The sequence below is a fragment of the Strigops habroptila genome, chromosome 2, assembly GCF_004027225.2.
Source record: "Strigops habroptila isolate Jane chromosome 2, bStrHab1.2.pri, whole genome shotgun sequence".
Classification (NCBI taxonomy): domain Eukaryota; kingdom Metazoa; phylum Chordata; class Aves; order Psittaciformes; family Psittacidae; genus Strigops; species Strigops habroptila.
Genome location: NC_044278.2, coordinates 119,205,114 through 119,223,981, shown reverse-complemented (window position 1 = coordinate 119,223,981; position 18,868 = coordinate 119,205,114). Strand labels below are relative to the sequence as shown.

At 48.0% G+C, this 18,868-nt stretch overlaps 1 protein-coding gene across 4 annotated transcripts in view; it reads right to left on the bottom strand.

The window, feature by feature from the left end:
• The window catches only part of GAB2 (GRB2 associated binding protein 2), a 97,942-nt gene extending 79,671 nt beyond the window's left edge, over window positions 1-18,271 (bottom strand). For 3 of the 4 annotated variants that reach the window (XR_003990018.1, XM_030476337.1, XM_030476338.1), the window contains exon 1: window positions 17,801-18,052. Coding sequence is in view for 2 of the 4 variants with exons in the window: in XM_030476337.1 (XP_030332197.1) it covers window positions 17,801-17,872 (72 nt within the window). In the remaining 2 variants the exon portion in view is untranslated. Of the gene's footprint in view, window positions 1-17,800; window positions 18,053-18,253 lie in introns of those variants that run through there. The other variant, XM_030476339.1, reaches the window with a different exon arrangement.
• Window positions 18,272-18,868: the final 597 nt, after the last annotated feature.

Sequence of the window (18,868 nt, the reverse complement as noted above, 5' to 3'; positions counted from 1 at the left end):
ATGAAACACCACTCAGACTGCAGTTTCTCACACCACCACATGCTTCATTGGCTGGTATGGTACAGCTGAAAGCATTTTAAAAAGCTACAAAGCATCTTTGAAGTCTTAAAGTGGGATTTCTGTCAACCAGGAACGGAAAACAGATCTCCAAAAGGTATCTCTTGATTTATTTCACAGAGAACAAAGGAGATTCTAGAGAAGGATATGTAGGCAATGGAAAGCAGCACTCTATGGATGGAGCTGACCCCCAATCCCAGTATTGCCCTGTCACTGATAGTCATCTATTGATGAGATTTGTCCAGCACTGGAGGGAAGTGCAGTGATTTCTATGCAAAATGGAAAGACAGAGCAAACAGAAAGCTGGTCCATTCATCTTCAGTTTAGAAGCAACTCACACTTGCATGCAACAGGCAATAAACTCAGTGTGCTCAGAAACGCAGAGACAAGCTGAGTAAACTGAAAATGCCACCAGCAAACTTAAGCCCTGAGTCCCTTCTTGCTGGTTTTCCTTCAGCAAGTTAAAACAAGACAACTGATTTTCAACTCACTTGCTTCGGTGCTCTAGGACCTGGTGTTTTGTTATGAAATAGTAGAAAAGGAGAGGAAAAAAACCACTCAGCCTTCCTTTTTGTTTAATAAGAGCCCCAAAACCACCCAAAGGACTTGCAAATACTGAGATAACTGTCCTGATTTCAGAGAGGACGGGTGTGGGTGGCACCTCCCGGCACCAAGGGGACGTTTGTGTTGGCAGCCAAGGCAGAAAACCTCCACAGAACCTAGGGAAAAGGGAAAAAAAAAAAAAAAGGGGAAAGAAAGCAAGAAAAAAACCCACCCAGCAAATAAACAAAAGCATTCCTAATAAACTGGAAATGTCATACTACATCAGGGATCACAAGATCGAGCCCAGAAAGGTCCAAGTGGCAAGAACATGCTGTTAAAAACAGATGGGAAAAACAAGCCGGGAAAGGTTGAGACTGTGTTTCTGGACTTCTGTTCCTGACATGGGTTTTAGAGCTGGTGCTGGTGTGGCTGGGGAGACAGAGGGTGAAATACCAGCCACCTGCATTGGCCCAGTAATCCCAGTGGAAACCTTAAAGCAGGAGGATGGAGGAAAGAGTTTCACACTAAAATCCCTAATCAACTGCTTTGGAAATGTAGATTTTTCCAGGTTCCCAAGCCCAGGCATGCCACACGTCAAATCAGGTTAATAATACTGCTTTTTGTATCTTGGCTTTGGTTTTGTGGAGTCCTGCTTGGAACAGGGGGGTCCTCCTCACAGCATGGCTGTGTGTCGGGGTAGAGGTTCAGGGTGAGTTTCTGGGATGCTCTGCAGCATGGGGATGCCCATAGCACCTCTGCTCTGGAGATCAGCTGAGAGAGATAGGCTTGTTCAGCCTGGAGAAGAGAAGGCTCCTGAAGGGGAGACCTTAGAGCAGCTCCAGTGCCTAAAGAGGCTACAAGCAACCTGGAGACGGGCTTTGGACAAGGGCCTGTAGGGACAGGAGAAGGAGGAATGGCTTTAACCTGCCAGAGGAGAGATTGAGATGAGCTCCTAGGCAGAAGCTCTTCCCTGAGAGAGTGCCGAGGCGCTGGCACAGGGTGCCCAGAGAAGCTGTGGCTGCCCCATCCCTGGCAGTGTTCAAGGCCAGGTTGGACACAGGGGCTTGGAGCAACCTGCTCTAGTGGAAGGTGTCCCTGCCTGTGGCAGGGGGTTGGAACTGGATGAGCTTTAAGGTCCCTTAAAAAACACAACCCCTTCTACGATTCTATGATCTTTCTGTACTCATTCCTACTCATTTTAAGATGGACTTACAGAGGCGGCTCTACTGAGTGCCATAAAACCAGGTCCTCAGCATATAAAATGCAAGCCACATGCAGGGAAAAATGGGTTCCCATGGACAACCCTCTAAATGTTAGAAATTAGATGAAAAGAATAAAGGAACAGTAAAATAAAATAGGAAGATGAAGGTACCAAAACATGGAGCTCACAGAGAGATGCAGAGAGGAAACCTCAGATCACCGCCTCTAAGCTCAGCCCATCGTCCCAAAGGAGAGTGGAGATAAAGCTCCTGATGACAAACCCCTAAGATACACCAGATGGTATCAGCTGTTCTGTGAGACTGTCACAGACCTTCCAACAGAACAAAACAACAGAAATTTGTTGTTGTTTTTTTTCCTTTATTTTTAATGCAATGACTTCCTCCTCTTCTGAGCACGTGAAGATAGAGCTGGAGCCGACACAGCGCTGGATGCAAGGAGCCCTATTTGGGGTCCACAGTTTCCAGGAGTTCAGATGCATTCAAGCCAAGATCTATTACTCAGTGAAAGAGGGTCTGGCCTGGAAGATCTCAGAAACTTTGGTATTCCAAAACCTGGAAGATCTCACAAATATTTGTAAATATTGGGATTTGGCTTAGGTGCCTTTCTACGCAGGAGGAGTGTGTGTGTGTGGGGAATAACACTTTGTGAAGCTCAAACCAACTGCTCTTCTGAAATTGAACAAGTTCAACTGATTTCCTCTATTATTTTGCATTCCTTCATGCTCTAGGTTTCAGGAGATGCCTAAACATCCGAGCGCAAAGGCTGTCAGCACAGCTTTTCCAGCCCAGCAGGAAGTAGGAGATATCTTCAGGGAGAGCCTATTTTTGGAGAGCTATCCAATTCCAAACTAAGCCTTCAAACTTCTTGTTGTTATTATTCAGATTAAGACAGCAGAGTAGGAGAGCTGAGGCATTCCCACAGCAGATCACATCGCTTCTCACACTGTCAGTGGTGGAAGGGAAGTCTTTGTATGGATGCACAACATGGATGGAATTCCACAGCTAAGGTCCTGGGGGTTTTTGAGGTCTTGAGCTGATAGGTGGTTACCTTGACATTTAGATGCAGTTGTGTTACTTATCTTGCATGAGGCCAAGTTCCTTTTTACTCTAAATATTCCAAGTGAAAACCATGTACAGGACAAAGAATTGCATTACAATAGTTTTGCACATCACCCAACACCTCTGTAGCATCAGAAGCCAAGAGTAGGACACCCCAGAGCCCCACTGTTGAACAACTGGATTACACTGAATTAATTGTAATCATACAGTGTTGTTCTTTTTCTTTTACAACTCCTATTTTATACGTTAAGAACCATTTAATAGCCATCCCTCAGCTTCTTCCTTGAGGTTAATAAGTCAAAACAGAAACACTGGGGAGTATGCAATAAAAAAGGTAAAACACTAAACCCCCCGCTGGCTGAATTTAATATCTATTAGAATCCTTAGTCACGATGGAAACGTATTTACAACCACAAACCTCCACTAAATTACCTTAACAGCCTCTAGCTGTTGTGCTGATGGCCAAAACAGCACAGTAAATTACCACCTCACTGTATAAAATTATACACACCGCTATTATACCGCGTTGTAGTCTCAGCCTTTCAAAAGCAGAGCAAGATTTACTCTTACTACCCAACCGAGTTCACCTACCAGCACAGGGGTGTGCACTGCCACGTGTTTACTCCCAAAACAGAGTAAATCCATGGATTTTTGCAATGTGGCACAAACCCATTGCCAAGCCCGCAACGACTGCAGCGTCGGCAACAACCGCTCGCCTTTTCCCCCTCCTTTCCCATGTCTGATTGACTTTCCACTCATCAGATTTTCCTGTCCAGCAGCTGAACTGAGTTTTTAGACAGGCTGAATTCACTCCTAACCTCATTGGATGGACTTCAAGAGAAGGCACACACGAGGTGAACTTGGCTCAGGACACTTGGACTTTCTCAACATGAGACTGCAGGGACACAGCATGCCAGGATTCAGCTTCAAATGGGTAAGATGAAGGTAAGACTGAAGGATGTTGGTGTCTGGCTCCCAGCTCTGTTATGGACTTGTTGCAGACCCTGAGAGATTCACTTAATCGCTGTACACTTTAATTTCCTCTTTAATAAAGCAGGGACAACAAAGACACAAGAGGCCAGCAAACAACTTGGCAGCACAAGCATGGAAAGGTTGGAAACCCACTGAGCATCCAACCCCTTGCACAACCTCTTTGTTCTGTTGGGATGTACAAAGCTAAAATCATTTGTGTTTGTTATATCTTGGTGCTATAACGCCAAGAGCTTGTGATTTTCAATGTAGGAGGATGAATATTAGTAAAAGAGTTGAAAGTGCAAGGACTGAGGGTGGGGAGGCACTGGCACAGGGTGCCCAGAGAAGCTGTGGCTGCCCCATCCCTGGCAGTGTTCAAGGCCAGGTTGGACACAGGGGCTTGGAGCAACCTGCTCTAGTGGAAGGTGTCCCTGCCCATAGCAGGGGGTGGGAACCAGATGAGCTTTAAGGTCCCTTAAAAAATCGAACCCATTCTATGATTCTATGACCAAAAGCACAGGGTGAAAGAAAATGAACCCAAGCCCAACTCACACCACTGGGCCTTTAGTACGAAAGGATAAAGGTGGGAAAATGGGAGAAACAGATACAATAATATCCAGGAATATACACTGACCAAGAACGGATGTCTGAGGTACAACCTGGAGAGCACCACAGCTGCATTTCTGGTCATGCTTTGATGTCTGGTTTTCTAGTTAACTGATTTCTTTTTGTGTTAACTAGACATAATTAGTTATCACTCTCCTGTGCTTGGAAGGAAACAAATCATAGAATCATAGAATCATAGAATTGTTAGGGTTGGAAAGGACCTTAGGATCATCTACTTCCATCAAAGGTTTTGACCACACTGAAAAAAGAAGGTTAAATCTTGCCTATACTACAGCTGATTCAGCAGTAATGCATGCAGCAGAGGGGAGCACGTCAACCCCAAACATGTTGTTCTGGCTTCTCACCTTCCTCCACAACCCAAGCTACGGTTAGTTAGTGGGAGGCTTGAGGTACAAAGGAATGCAAAGAATAGGCTTTAAGAGCTCTTCTCCTTAATTACAAATGCAAATCTTGAAGCTTCTCATCCCCAAGTGGCACTGAACAACCTGATCCTATCTGAAATTACAGGTGCATCAGAGCAGCAGGTCCATGCACCCCACCTAACCATAATGACAGCATTCAACAGCATCAAGCAGCTCATGGCAGACTCTTCTCAGAAGCAGGATGGACAGAGAAATGTCATGAATGGAATATTTTCACCAAATACCATATTTAACTAAAAACTCATACAAAAAGCTTCATAAACATCCTACACGTAGACAGGACAGATTTTGCTTTACATCTCTTTTTCAGTTCCAACTCAGTGCATGAGTTTCTATCTGCCCCAAGACAAATATTCATTTTGAGCCCCATTGTGAACATCCAACACACACTACTGAGCATGGAGTATTTTGTGAAGCACAAACCAACTTGTGAACCACAACCCTTTGTGAACCACAACAACTTGTGAGACACTGCTTTCTGCTGCACGTGAAGCACCTTCTGCATTAGAAAACCCCTGCAGACAACCTTCTTCTCTACCCACGACTGTCTTCAAACCTGGCTCCTTGGTATACCTCCCTGTGACAGCACATGATACATCAGCCCATCTGCACGCCAGCTGGCTGTACTGATTTGATGCTAAAAAAGAGTGTATTGATTGATTCCTGGTCGAAGCCTCAGCCAACATGTTTTGCAAGGGGCTGAGAAAACAGCCTGATCCTTCCAGGCCCTCCCTTGGGTTGATTGTGAAGGGAGTGCAAGGCAGGAGCTCAAAACGTGGCTCTGGGAGCAACTTCATGGGTTTGATGCTGGATGTAGCTAGTCCTGGACCAAAACACACCCCGTTGCAGGTGGAGGGAGCCCCATCACTAGGAAAGTCCTGTTCTCAACAGTTTGACTGGTTTAAACCTCAAAACACTAATTTTGTTCCCTTTCCAGTGTTTTCTTCATGGTATCAACTTCTACAACTGCAGATACTCAACATTACTCATGTCTCATCTTCAAAAGGTGCAAATTCAGAGTTGGTAGGAGGATGTATGTTTCTCCCTGCTGGCACATCTATAGCGGAGGCAGAACTTGCTGAAGAATACAGAAACAAAAAGATCTTATAAGCTTTAACATCTGTGACCAGCTCCCCTTCTACATTTGATGCTGAGGGATCAGAACCATCAGATCACCCCTCCTGAGTGCAAATCTGACCTCTCCAAGACTGGGTTCCGGTGATGGAGTGGGACACCCCTTTCTTGGGTGATGTGTTAAACACTTTGGACCACCTCCTGGGAGAAAGACCCTGCTGTGCTTCCATCAGAAGTCCCACAAGCCAAGCTGCAATGCTGTCCATGTTCTGCACTGACAGCAGCCCTGTGGGCTCTTATCAGGGCACTTTCTCATTCACTTTCTTTGGAAGGTGGCCGTCCTTTGCCGCTCCAGAAGCCTGTCATGTAAAGCTTTCCCAGGCTCCTAATCACTCTCGTCACCCTCCTCCAAAGACTCTGGTGTCAGGGGTCCACCCACGTGCACATTGCTGCAGGATAAAGTCCTGATTGCTGCCAGAAAAACTCCTGGCTCCCTATTCTGCCTCACTCCATGCACACAGAGGGCTCAGAGAGGGATCTGCACATCCACGACTAGCTCCAAATCTCAATCCCCTATTTCAAGCCTCAAGCAGTGACCAGCCTGCATTCCCTACATCCCATCTTTTTCTTCTTTTTCTTCCATTTACTGTATTCCCTTCCCTCAAGGGCTTTAAGCCTGCCACAGTCACAGCCAGCTCACTGTATGGGTAATGTAAGGCCAGGCTGGAGGTAGCAGCGGGGCTCAGCTGCTTCCCCTCTCTCCTGCCACCCCAGCCCTGCACCCTGACCCCCAAAACAATGAGCCCTTCTATTCCCCACTGCCCCGCTGGAAACTCCAGCCTGATGTTACGTGGAATGGACAGTGGGCGAGGCGGGCAGGGAGGGTGAGAGGGAGGGAGAACACAAGCCTCAAGTCATCAATTCTTCTTGGGTCAAAGCAAAGAAAGGGTTTTCCTGGGAGCTTCCAATCTGGAGGGAGTTATTTAGGAGCAAGAGAGAGACTCAGAATCAAAGGAACTGTGTGCAGTGTTGAAGGCATGGAAGCAGAGAGAGGGTATTTTATGCTGTCCATAAGCCACAAGGAGCATTTGTTGTGTTTGACCCTTCCTGTGCTGGATAGCTCTCAAGCACAGTACCTGCATGAAAGCAGTGTGAGAAAGAAGGAGATCTGGAGGTGGCCTCTATAGGGGTGGGGAGTGGGACTTTGCAAGGGAGAGGCAACTATGGAGTATCAAAAACCTGAGCTGAATTACATTCTCCCTTTTCCCTGGGGCACTATTTCAAGCCAAGAGCATCCAGGGGGCACTCAAAACCCACGTATCCCTCTACAAACAAAAAACAAACTCCCCAGAAGATGCTTAATAAGTATGTGGATGAAGTTGTGCAGAACAGATTGGTAGCAATGACTAACAACCCCGTTTAGCATCATTACTGACATTACTATGAGATAAAGAAGTGCAGACAATCCTAAGTAATGCCCAGTCCAAGAGCAGCACACAGTACCAGACCTACAACAGCTCTTTGAAGCTGAACATTTAGAAGATACCTCAATGTCACCCGAAAAGAGGAGAGAAAGGAAAGTTTGCTCATCAGCTTTGGAAACAAGACATAAACTCCGTTCAGGTATTAAGTAGCCAAGGAGTTTGTTTTGCAAGTCAACTTGCGTCCTTTGGCAGCCACATGGAAGTCCATGGGGATGTTCAGAAGGTCAGTGAGGAACCTGAACGGGTGAGAGAGCAGCTGTGATCATCAGCAAAACTAAATGGCTATAAATCTACAGAATTCAAAAGAGCACAAATCTTTGCCTGAAAAATGTTATTTCCATCTTACCATATGGATGCGGGAGCTGGAACTCCACCAAGGAGATGTCTAAATGCCTTCCAAAGCAAACGCCTTTGGAAAATACCAGGTTTGAATGGAATAAGATGCATAACAAGTACTGAGATGCTATTAGGACAGCATCTTAGATCCAGGAGGCTCAATGGAAATCTCCTGGATGTGTCCAAAAGGCATTGGGAAGCAAAAGAAATAATAAGTAATACTACACAACCAGGAGATATTTCTGTCAATAGATTACAGGAAAAAGAGAGACCAAACATAGAGGATTTAAAAATTCAGAGGCCGCATAAAGAAGAGTCCAGAGTGGTCAGAGATGGAAAAGCTTCCCAAGCAATGGAAAGGAAGAAGCAATCTGAATGCTTCATAATGTCCAACAGCTGTTCTCCACTGGTCCTGCCTCAAAGCCAGCTTTAAGCTATAAATAATAATGTCCCATTTCTGGCCCAGGAGTGAACCTTCTATCCTGAACAGGCGTCATTTTGGGGTGAGAATATTCACATTTGGACGGAGAAGTCCATTTCTAGGTATTAGTGTAATGCAGACAACCAGACTGATGCAACATTTCCCAGATCCTAACCTTCTCCAGGAAAACTATGCAAGAACTCACAAAAAAACCAAGGAATCAAATACGAAAAGACAACCCCAGAGATGAAATCATTCCCCCCAGGTTGCTGGCATCAAATGATTCCAGATTCATTGGAGAAACAGGCACCGCTGGCTATCTTACACAGCAAGAAACAATGCTTCCAGCACTCATCTTTTCCTCCTGTTCTTTAAAAGCACAGCTTGCAGGCTGAAGATGATTATGAGATGGGGTTTTTTGTGACCAAGGCTAATTTCTAGTTATTAATCATTATTATTATTATTTCATTACTATTAATTTGTTACTATAATAAATTACTATATAATTAACGTTATATAATATTATATATATTTCTAATTATATATTAATATAATAATAATAATTTAAACACAGCACAAATAGAAGTTGCTGTATGTCTAAATATGATTAATGACATACATAAGACTGTACTGTGCACTGACTTGAGGAATTCCTCCTTGTACTTTGTAAATGGAGGTCAGGTAGTGGCAGGCATACCTGAGGTGCAAGTGTGTTTGCATGGAGGCGTGCGCATGATCTGGATTTCTTCTTAAGGTCTCAGGTATGTGCTCTGTGATTCCACATGCTGCATGTTTGCTTGTTCTGTCGCTAATCATGAATAACAAAGAAGAGGGATGCTCTACACTGGCTGGGTCTATACAGCGCCTTCACAGCCAATCTGCTGCTGGTTTAACACATGATGATCACAAAGCTGGTTTCATTTGGCAGTAAGGTGCTCAGGTGCTGGTTCAATTTCTCCAGATTCAGACTGAAAAAGCCTAAGGAGGAGCAAACCCACCCATCCTTGTGTGAGAGCGAGACCTGGACCACTTCACACCACCATTTCCAGGCCAGCAATTCTGAAAGCTTTTGCCTAAAAGCATTCAGCTATGGTGGGGTATTAACATAGTGGTGTGCAAAGTGTAAACAAGCCAGTTCTAACACTGATGACTTCTCAGCTGGGATGAGAGTCTGCAAAAGGCAAAAAAAAGCCCAACCCAGCCTTTCCCTGCTCAGCTCCTTTCAAGCTCACGGCATTGTGTGATTGGGAAGGACCAGAGATAAGGCACAGAGATCATCTGATGTACAAACAAGAATGAGGATTTTTCCTTTCTCAACCTATTCTTATTGCTTAAACAGAATTACAGAAGCCACTGCTAGACTTGGGAGACACAAAATGAAACTTTGGAGGCCAGGTCTACCCTTACCTTCTCCTGGGAACTGGACATATTGTCACTGGCACAGGATGCCCAGAGAAGCTGTGGCTGCCCCATCCCTGGCAGTGTTCAACGCCAGGTTGGACACAGGGGCTTGGAGCAACCTGCTCTAGTGGAAGGTGTCCCTGCCCATGGCAGGGGGTTGGAACTGGATGAGCTTTAAGGTCCTTTCCAAACCATTCTATGACTCTGTGATCCGTATGAGGAATGCTACTGTAAGTGCAGCTCAGTGACCCATAGCAGACATCTAGGATGTTCCAGGACACTTTCTGGTTGCCCAGCAGCTTTGGGAGCCTCTCCAGAGCCAGGTGTCCCAGCTGGTGCCATGGGCTCTCCACAGCCCCAATGGCACAGTCAGGCTTCCCGCTCACAGCTCTAGATGAGGAAATCACAACAGCCTGTATTTACACGACGCCTCTTGACCAAAGCATATGCCTAGGTGTGCCGCAATTAAAATTCCATGAAGTTACCCAGCCAAAGGACACTGTGGGATAATAAGCATTTGCATACTGCTGATCGTGGGCTTAACCTCTTTTTACCCAAATCCTTGGCAGGATGGGTCTATTCCATAGAGAAGGGCGGCGAGGTGAAGGAGAAGCCATGTGGAATGGCAGCAACAGCAGTTCAGAAACCTCTTTCAGCTCTATTGCTGCTCTCCATGCACCCTGAAGTGAACCAAAGTCTCTCCTCTTCATTTCTCCCACCTCCTGAGATAGGGATAAATGTGCTTCGTTGCCACTGTCAGGTGCTGTAAGGTCTACCTAAGAAGTATGATAGGGAAGTGAGGCTTTAAAGACTTGAAAACAGTACTGAAAGGAAGGGCAGATTGTAGTAAGAGCAGACATTTTGGATCAACTCATCTTGGAAAGCCCCCAGATGACCCTGGCAACCTCACCATCTAAATCCCTGCTAGAAGTACCATCTACTTCCATAGACCATTTGCAATCCCCTTCCATAGCTTCACCCATCCCCAGCAGCCTGCAAGCAGCTTGGAACCCCCTGACTCAGGTAGAAGTGATGAATCCAAGTTGAGTTCCCAGCTGTGGGAATGACCCTGAACACAAGGGCAGCCAAACCGCTGACTTGCTCCATGCCTCTGTTTCCCCATCTGACCAAACCCTTCAGGGCAGATGTGGTCTCACCAAACACCCAGAGCATCGAGCCCTAATCCCAGTCACCTCAGCTGCTACTGTAACCCAAATAAATAATATCTGCTCTGCCTCTGAGTCACTACTATAAATTAAGTGCTTCAGTCTGGTAAACACTATTACATCACCTCTTGCATCTGACACTGGCTAAAAGAAAAAGAGAGGAAAAAATAGGGTTTCAGTATCACTTCCGCGCTCTCCCAAAGAGAAATAAAGCCAGCTTCCTCTTACACTTGCCCTAAGTATTGTTCGTCTGTCTTAAGTTCAACCTGTGCTTTGCCAACATCAATCTTTTACATCCATCGTGGGCTTTGCCAGGACCATCAGCCAGCTCTGAAGTCATGACAGGCAGCTGAAGATTCACTCAAGCTGTCTTGGCAAAGCCAAAGCACTGGGACAACACACCAGTTTCACTCCCCACACAACACACTGACACCTTACCTCTATGGGCACGTCCACCTCAATCAATGCAATGCCTTGGTAAGACATGCCCTGACCAAACCAGTTTGTTTCAGCAGCTGAAGAGCTGCCCTAGCACAGCACTTCTCCCAGGTAGTTTGTGTTGGTAGGAAAGAAAACAAGGACTACCCACCTGCATATGGAGCTGGGCTAAAGCAGCTATATTGCTTCATAGATCGGTGGCTCCATGCTGTGTTATGCGACAGAGGTATCAGAAATGTTGTGTTGGAGGCTCCTCGGAAGGTCTCTAGTCCAACCCCGCATTTAGGTGTGACTAGATCAGGTCAGCCAAGTCTTGAAAACCTCCAAAGACTGAGACCCTGCAACTTCTATTGAAACCTGTTCCTCTAAGCCATGACCCTCTTACTGGAGGAACTTCCCTAAGACACAACTTTAACCTCCAAAGCTGGCTTGTGGTTGTTGCCCCTTATTTTGTCACCTGCTACAACCAAGAAGAGTTTGACTCTATCATCCCCATAAACCATGCTTCAAATAGCTGCAAGTTATTAGAGCAGGAGTATTTCAAGGCCAGGTTGGGCAGGGTCTTGGGTGACATGGCCTAGTGGAAGGTGTCCCTGCCCATGGCAGGGGGTTGGAACTAGATGATCTTAAGGTCCTTTCCAACCCAAACCAGCCTGGGATTCTATGATGACAATATACCACCATCTGCCACGAAATGCTACAGTGGGTGAAAGAACATGGCCCCACACTCAAACTAATCCCACGAGAAGGTTGCAGGGAAGTGATTTTGACTCATCAGCAATGATGCAGCAGAGAAATGAGTTATGGAGCATGACATCTGTGCAGCATTGCACAAGAGAGGTGGTGCTGCAGGAGTGCTGTCGGGCACTGCCCTTGTAAGCAAAACGCACCCCCTGACCTGCAACACCTTCACTGGTGGAGCAAGTGCTCCTCCCTCCTCTGAATCATGGGCCAGACGACAGCAGCTAAAACCTCTGATGGGCTTTTTGCATCAAGTCTGGAGATGACATGGGAGGAGGAGGGTGCAGCAAGGCAGCTCGACAAACACAAAGTCGTGGAGCTCAGTGCTGCCAGAGCTTTCTATAAAGAACCTGTTTGCGCTGGGTCAGAGGACTTCCCCATCAGCAGATCCAGGTGACATGATGTGTGCCCTAAAGACTCTTTCCTATCCCTCCCTGAGTTCAGGGATGAATTCACCCAACCCAGCACTGGAGGGGAATTGTGGAGAAGCTGTCGCATTTATTCCACTGCCTCAGAACAGGATCAGCTCTCTTGATGTGGCCAACCTGCTCTTCCAAACTTCCACCGATGGAGATTCCAAGCCCATCCCAACCCATCTGTTCCACTGCTCCACTCCTCTGGCAATCAGTGGTTAGGAAGGTTTTCCCTAACACTTGTTTCCCTTTGTGCAGTTTGAGCTCAGCACTTTTTGGCCTCTCACCACTGGCCATGGAGAAAAGATTACACCCTTCCCCTTTTCAGTTACATCTGACATACTTGAAGACTGTTATTTTTCCTCTCATCCCTCTCATCCCAAAACGACGTCATTTCCTCCAGTCTTTCCATGTTTTCTAGGTTTCTTCTCATTTTTGATGCTTTTCTCTGGAGTCTGCAACTGTTTCTGATATTCGGTAGAGGGGAGCATCCTGAATCAGGCTTGGCACAGGCAAACATGAGAGCAACCCATGAGAGAGAGTCCAGAGGAGGCCCCGGAGCTGCTGTGAGGGCTGGAGCAGCTCTGCTCTGGAGCCAGGCTGAGAGAGCTGGGCTGGGGCAGCCTGGAGAAGAGAAGGCTCCTGAAGGGGACACCTTAGAGCAGCTCCAGTGCCTAAAGGGGCTCCAGAAAACCTGGAGAGGGGCTTTGGACAAGGGCCTGGAGGGACAGGCCAAGGGGAATGGCTTTAACCTGCCAGAGGGGAGACTGAGATGAGCTCTGAGGCAGAAGCTCTTCCCTGTGAGGGTGCTGAGGCGCTGGCACAGACTTTTCCCAGAGAAGCTGTGGCTGCCCCATCCGTGGCAGTGTTCAAGGCCAGGTTGGACACAGGGGCTTGGAGCAACCTGCTCTAGTGGAAGGTGTCCCTGCCCGTGGCAGGGGGTTGGAACTGGAGGAGCTTTAAGGTCCCTTCCAACACAAACCACTCTGTGGTTCTATGATTTTCAGACACCCCCCACCCCGGCTCCTACCAGTACTGAGTCAAGGCAGCAGCATGTAAAAGCCTGTTCCCATTCTCCTGTAGGTCAAATTTTGCAGATGATCTTTTCTAATGCCCCTGAAATGGTGCTAGCTCAGACACACTGATACCCTCCTGAAAGAGAATGAGGCCAGGCAAATGGAGACTGAAATACGGCACTTCTTCAACAGTGAAAATGAACACTGGAGTAATGTGTGGAGGCGATATGCTCCTGTGGTTTCAAAGCATTTTAGGCAATTTGGAGGCATAGGAGTCATAGGAGTCCCCTCTGTCAGTTTAAAGCCATTCCCCCTTGTCCTATCACTCCATGCCCTTGTAAAAATCCTATATCCCCCCTTAAGGAGAATGTTCTTCCTATGCATCTTCAAGTGGGATATGAAGGTTCTACTTCAGGGGCCAAAAGAAGCCCTTTTTTGGGGAGTTATCCCTAGGAATAGGGCTGCAATCAGCCTGTTATACCCCCCTTAACCTCTTTTGCTCACTCCATCAGAGATGAGCAGGTCTTCTGCTAACCTTGATTAAACTACTTCTGCTTGATGCAAAAGTGACCCCTGATGCACAAAGCCAAACTCTTCCCCCACATAACCCAGTGAGGAAAACCAAAAAGCACTAAAGCATTGTAAACCCTGTACAAGATGAGAAGCTTTTTAGTCAGAACTGCAGACACACATCTCAGCCAGACAGAGAATCCTCTGACTTCACAGTACATAAAGGAGCCGGCAAAATGCACTGATTTAACGATAGGAAGCAAAGAGCTGCTCGACATCGACAGCAGTTATTCTTTACATTGCTTTTCTGCCAGAGAGCCCCATCAGTGGCAGTGGATAGACACAGAACACCACACTCTACCCCCACATCTAACTTGGGAGACAACAGACAGGCACGTCCAGCCGGAGAGCACCAGGAGACAGTGAGTCAGTCCAGCCCGGCACAACATGCGCTGGTCTCGGCTCATCGGTCACACAGCTAAAGCCAAGGGGGTTGTTTAGGGGTTGGGGTTGTTTTATTTCCTTCATGGGTGTTTGAAGGAGGAGAATTAAAAACAGCTCTGTGCTTTGCAGCAAAAACAAGGAGACCCTTCCATGCATGAAAGGCAGAAGGGGAGAAGGTGGGGACAGATTTTAATAGGGCCCGTTGTGATAGGGCAAGGGGGAACGGTTTTGAACTAAAAGAGGGTTGATTCAGGCTAGATAAAAGGAAGAAATTGTTTACAATGAGGGTGCTGAGGCGCTGGCACAGGATGCCCAGAGAAGCTGTGGCTGCCCCATCCCTGGCAGTGTTCAAGGCCAGGTTGGATGGCGCTTTGAGTAACCTCACCTAGTGGAAGGTGTCTGTGCTCACTGCAGGGGGGTTGGACTAGAGACCATTAAAGATCCCTTCCAACCCAAACCATTCTATTAAGGTAGAAAAGTGTTTATCTGAAAAAAACCAAGCAAGCTGATGATGGAGCTTGGCATTCAAGCAGAACAGAGGTGGAAGGCGGTGTTTTGGTACCTGCATTACTTTTGACCTTCAGTTGTTTGGTTACCTTTTATTATCAGTACTACAATAGCATCTTTAGGGCTCATCTAAGCTCATGGCCAAACTGCCTAGGGTCTGCATGAATCCCTCTCCCCGGTTACAAGGCAGAAAAGAGGTAGAATTCATTTCAACCTTGAAGCAGTCGTGGTATGAATGTTCCCCAACAAAAGAGAAACTCCAGACACTGGTATTTCCCAGAGCATTGTACAAAGAGGTCTTACATAAAATACCCCCCCGTCTCACATAAACACAATCCTCTGAAGTGAAACCAAGCAGGTATTGATGTTAATGCAGATTAACACTACATGGATCAGGTGCGGGGAAGAGTCCCCTTCCCCAAGCCCTCTGCATGGAAGTCAGAGAGAACATTCAGCACCTTCCTCCTGTGCCAAAGATCTCCTTGAAAAGCAAAACCAAAACAAAAGCAGGCTTATGAAAGCCCAGCACTTCAAGGACAGTGTCAGCAACACACCCATGAGCAGACACGTACATCTGAAATGCACTTGTCAAAGAGAAAATAAATCTATCATCTACCCTGTGTCGATAGAGCCAGAGCAGGAACTTCAAACCCGATTAGCAGCATCCTGCAGCCTGAGATTCCTCCTTTGAGGTCTCAAAGCAGAACATAAACCAAAGGCATAAAGAAAGTGGCAAAGGCAGTGATTCAGTACCTTGCCTTTGAGTATAACACCGTGGTGGCTGAAAACTCACCTTCTGCACATGAAAACCAAAGGCCAGCCATGTGGGTTTGCTGTAGATGAAGGCTTTACAGGAGCAAAGCCATCACAGAAACATAGAATCAACCAGGTTGGAAAAGACCTTTAAGATCATTAAGCCCAACCGTCACGCCAGCACTGCCAAGTCGAACACTAAAACTTATCACTGAGGGCCTCATCTATATGGTTTGTGAACACTTCCAGGGACAGTGACTCCACCACTGCCCTGGGGATTGTTGGAATATAACATCAGCCTCAAGCTCCACACATCTTGAGCCATTATCAAAGAGAACCTGATCAACACACCAACACCCTGAACGCACGCCACAGCTATATATATATTATACTAATAACCATTAAAAAGCAAGGGGATGGGACACCTCCACATGTAACACAGCCCAAGCTAAGCCCAGCACTTCCAAATCCAGCCACCGAAGCAGGAAGCTGGTGCAACTGGTGTGACTGGAAGGGAAGTCCCACTGACCACAGTGCCGGCACTGAGATCCCCTCGAGTGACATGTGCCAAGCATCGCTTCCTGCCCTGCGTGGGACAGCAGGGCCCATCTCAGCACGGCCGCGTTTCCTCCGGGGGGGAATGAGGATGTTTGGAAAGCCAAGGTGGCTTGCAAAGCCCTTTGGGACGTTGTGGGGATGAAAAGCACTCTTCTGCACATGGATAATGAGCGCTAACCGCCGGCGTGTCACACCCTCGTGGAGAGCGTTTAAGCAGCTTTATTCGGCTCCCGCTGGAATGCCGGCGCACAAGCTGGATATTCAGAAGGCAATGTGAGTGCCCTTTCATGGGGCAGATGCTGGGGAGCTAATGATGGTTGATGAGTTAAGGCCACTGGTGACTCAGGATCAGCAATTAGTTGATTTCTGAAGGAGGGAGGGAGGGAGGAAGGTGGTTTGCTTCATTAAGCTAAAAGCATCCTCCACAGTTCAGCACGCACAAAGTCATTCTGTCCATGTCCCACACACATCAGGGGGTTGATATTTCCCATGTAAACACCCCGTTTTACCTTTGTCTCAGTATATTTGGGGGGACAGGGAGCAAAAGAACTGGGTTCCCTCATGGTGCCATGCCAGTCTGGTCCTTCAAAAGGGGATCAGGCACACAAGAGCAACCGGGCACACTGTTTAATGCACAGGGATGTGGCACCACTAATGTCTATGGGGCTGCACCCATTTGGGCAAGGCTAATAACACCGGATCACAAACTGGATACTCCTCCAGCCCTGCCCTAGGCTGTGGTACAGACTACAGACACCCCCCTCCCTCCCAAGAGTAGGCAGCGATGCTTCAGTCCATCAATAACCGGCACTGTGGAGCCACCAGCTGCACTTGTTCTGCTGCCGATCCCGAAACGCACACAGGCAAAAAGCAACAGGACCAAAAGACAATCTGGTTTGTGCCCTTACCGGGAAGGGAACCTTCCCATAGGCTGCATCCCAGCCAGCCGAAGCCTGGCTAAAGACACTGGAGGCAGCGAGTGCGACCCCGGCTTCATCGCGGGGAGCGATGTGCCGAGTCATGGGATGGCAGTAGGACGTTGCCGCGTTCCCGAGCTCCAACGCTCGCGGCGCACGGCGGGGCCGTCAGGAGGGAGCAAAGAACAGTTACGTCTTTCAGGGAGCGGGGAATGTGACAGAGCTGGCATTTGGACCCTTCTCTTTACAACTTCTTTGAAGTGTTTGATCTCAGCCGCTAATGACACCAAAGGCTATCGAAGCGCTATCTTCAAAGGGTTGGAACCTTCAATGATTAATAGGAACCGTGCACAGGGAGGGGGGAAGCGACCGTTAAGGGGGTGCAAGGGAAGGGGGGTGGATCCGAGATGGGTTGTTTCTCTTTGGGACCAATGTATTCCCAACCTCCCCATATAAAACACGCGACTTTAAAGAGGGGTGGGATAACCGGGTGCACGGTCCAGCCGTTACCAACACCCGGGGCAGGGGCTGAGCTGGGGAAGGGGGGCTCAGAGATGCTCCCACCGCCCTTCCCGAGCCAGGACCGAGCCTTCCATGCCCAGGCAAGGGGCAGCGAACATCGGGGCGGGTGGCGGCAGGTGCACCGGGTACCGGAGGATGGGAGGGATACAGGGAAAGGGGAGCCGGGTTAGAGATGAGATAGGGACGGTCTGAGACTTACGTATCTCCGTAACTTCTTCTCCGGCGGTGACTTTCGGAGCCAGCCCGAGCATACAACCTCCCCGCCGCTCATCGCGGCGGCCGGGCGCTGCCTCCCGGCGCTCAGCGCCCATGGAAGGCGGTGGAAGGATGGATGTGTGGATAGATGGATGGATGGGTGGATGGATGGATAGATGGAAGGGAGGGAGGGAAGGGGGGGGCGATGAGCGCCTCCCCCGCCGCCGCCGCCGCTCGGCTGCGAGCGGGGAAGCAGGAAACCGGCTCCTTCCCCGGCTCACCACGCCTCCCGCCCGGCCCGGCGCCCCGCCAGCCCGCTTTAAAGATACAAACCCCGCGGGGAACAAGGGCTGCCCGGCCCCCGGCAGCTCCCCCCCGCCGCCCCGGGGGGGGGTGGGATTTGGCTCATTCCTGCCGCCCCCCGCACTCATACAGCGCCTATAAACTTTATACGTACCGCAAAGGTGATGTGCAGAGAGATGCCTTAATGAAGAACCCCCCCTAAACCCTTCTACTATAAGGTTTAATCACTGCAGCACCCACCCCAGGACCCTTCCACTGTCTTGATAGGAAAGCTCCTTCTCTGGCTTTCACCCCACTGCGCTCTGGGGTTTGGGTGTGAGATGAAGGTGCCCATAGGAAAACAAAGAGGTTGAGCAAGAAACAGCCAAACACCAGTGATAGCAAAAAAACTCCTCCTGGAGGAAAAAGAAATATATAAGAAAATGGGGGGAATCGATACAAGCTTCATATTTTATTATTGATTTTTAAATAATGGAGCAGTGCCCACTGCGAGGGGATTCAAGTGCTGCTGGAGTCTTATGCAGACAAGCTGGGTTTTGTATTACAACGTTATTATGCCCTGGCTGAGATGAACTATCATCTTCCAGATCTGGAAATGCTGTATGTTTAAAAGTCTGATCCTCTCCCCAGCTCAGGCAGCAAGAAAACTTCCCTCCATAGCCCTGTGAGTAGGATTATGCTCTAACCCTCCTTGTGCTGCATCCTTCAAACCTGCGTCTGGCACCCATAAAAGCCCAATTCTAGCTCACAACACACTGATGCTGCTCAC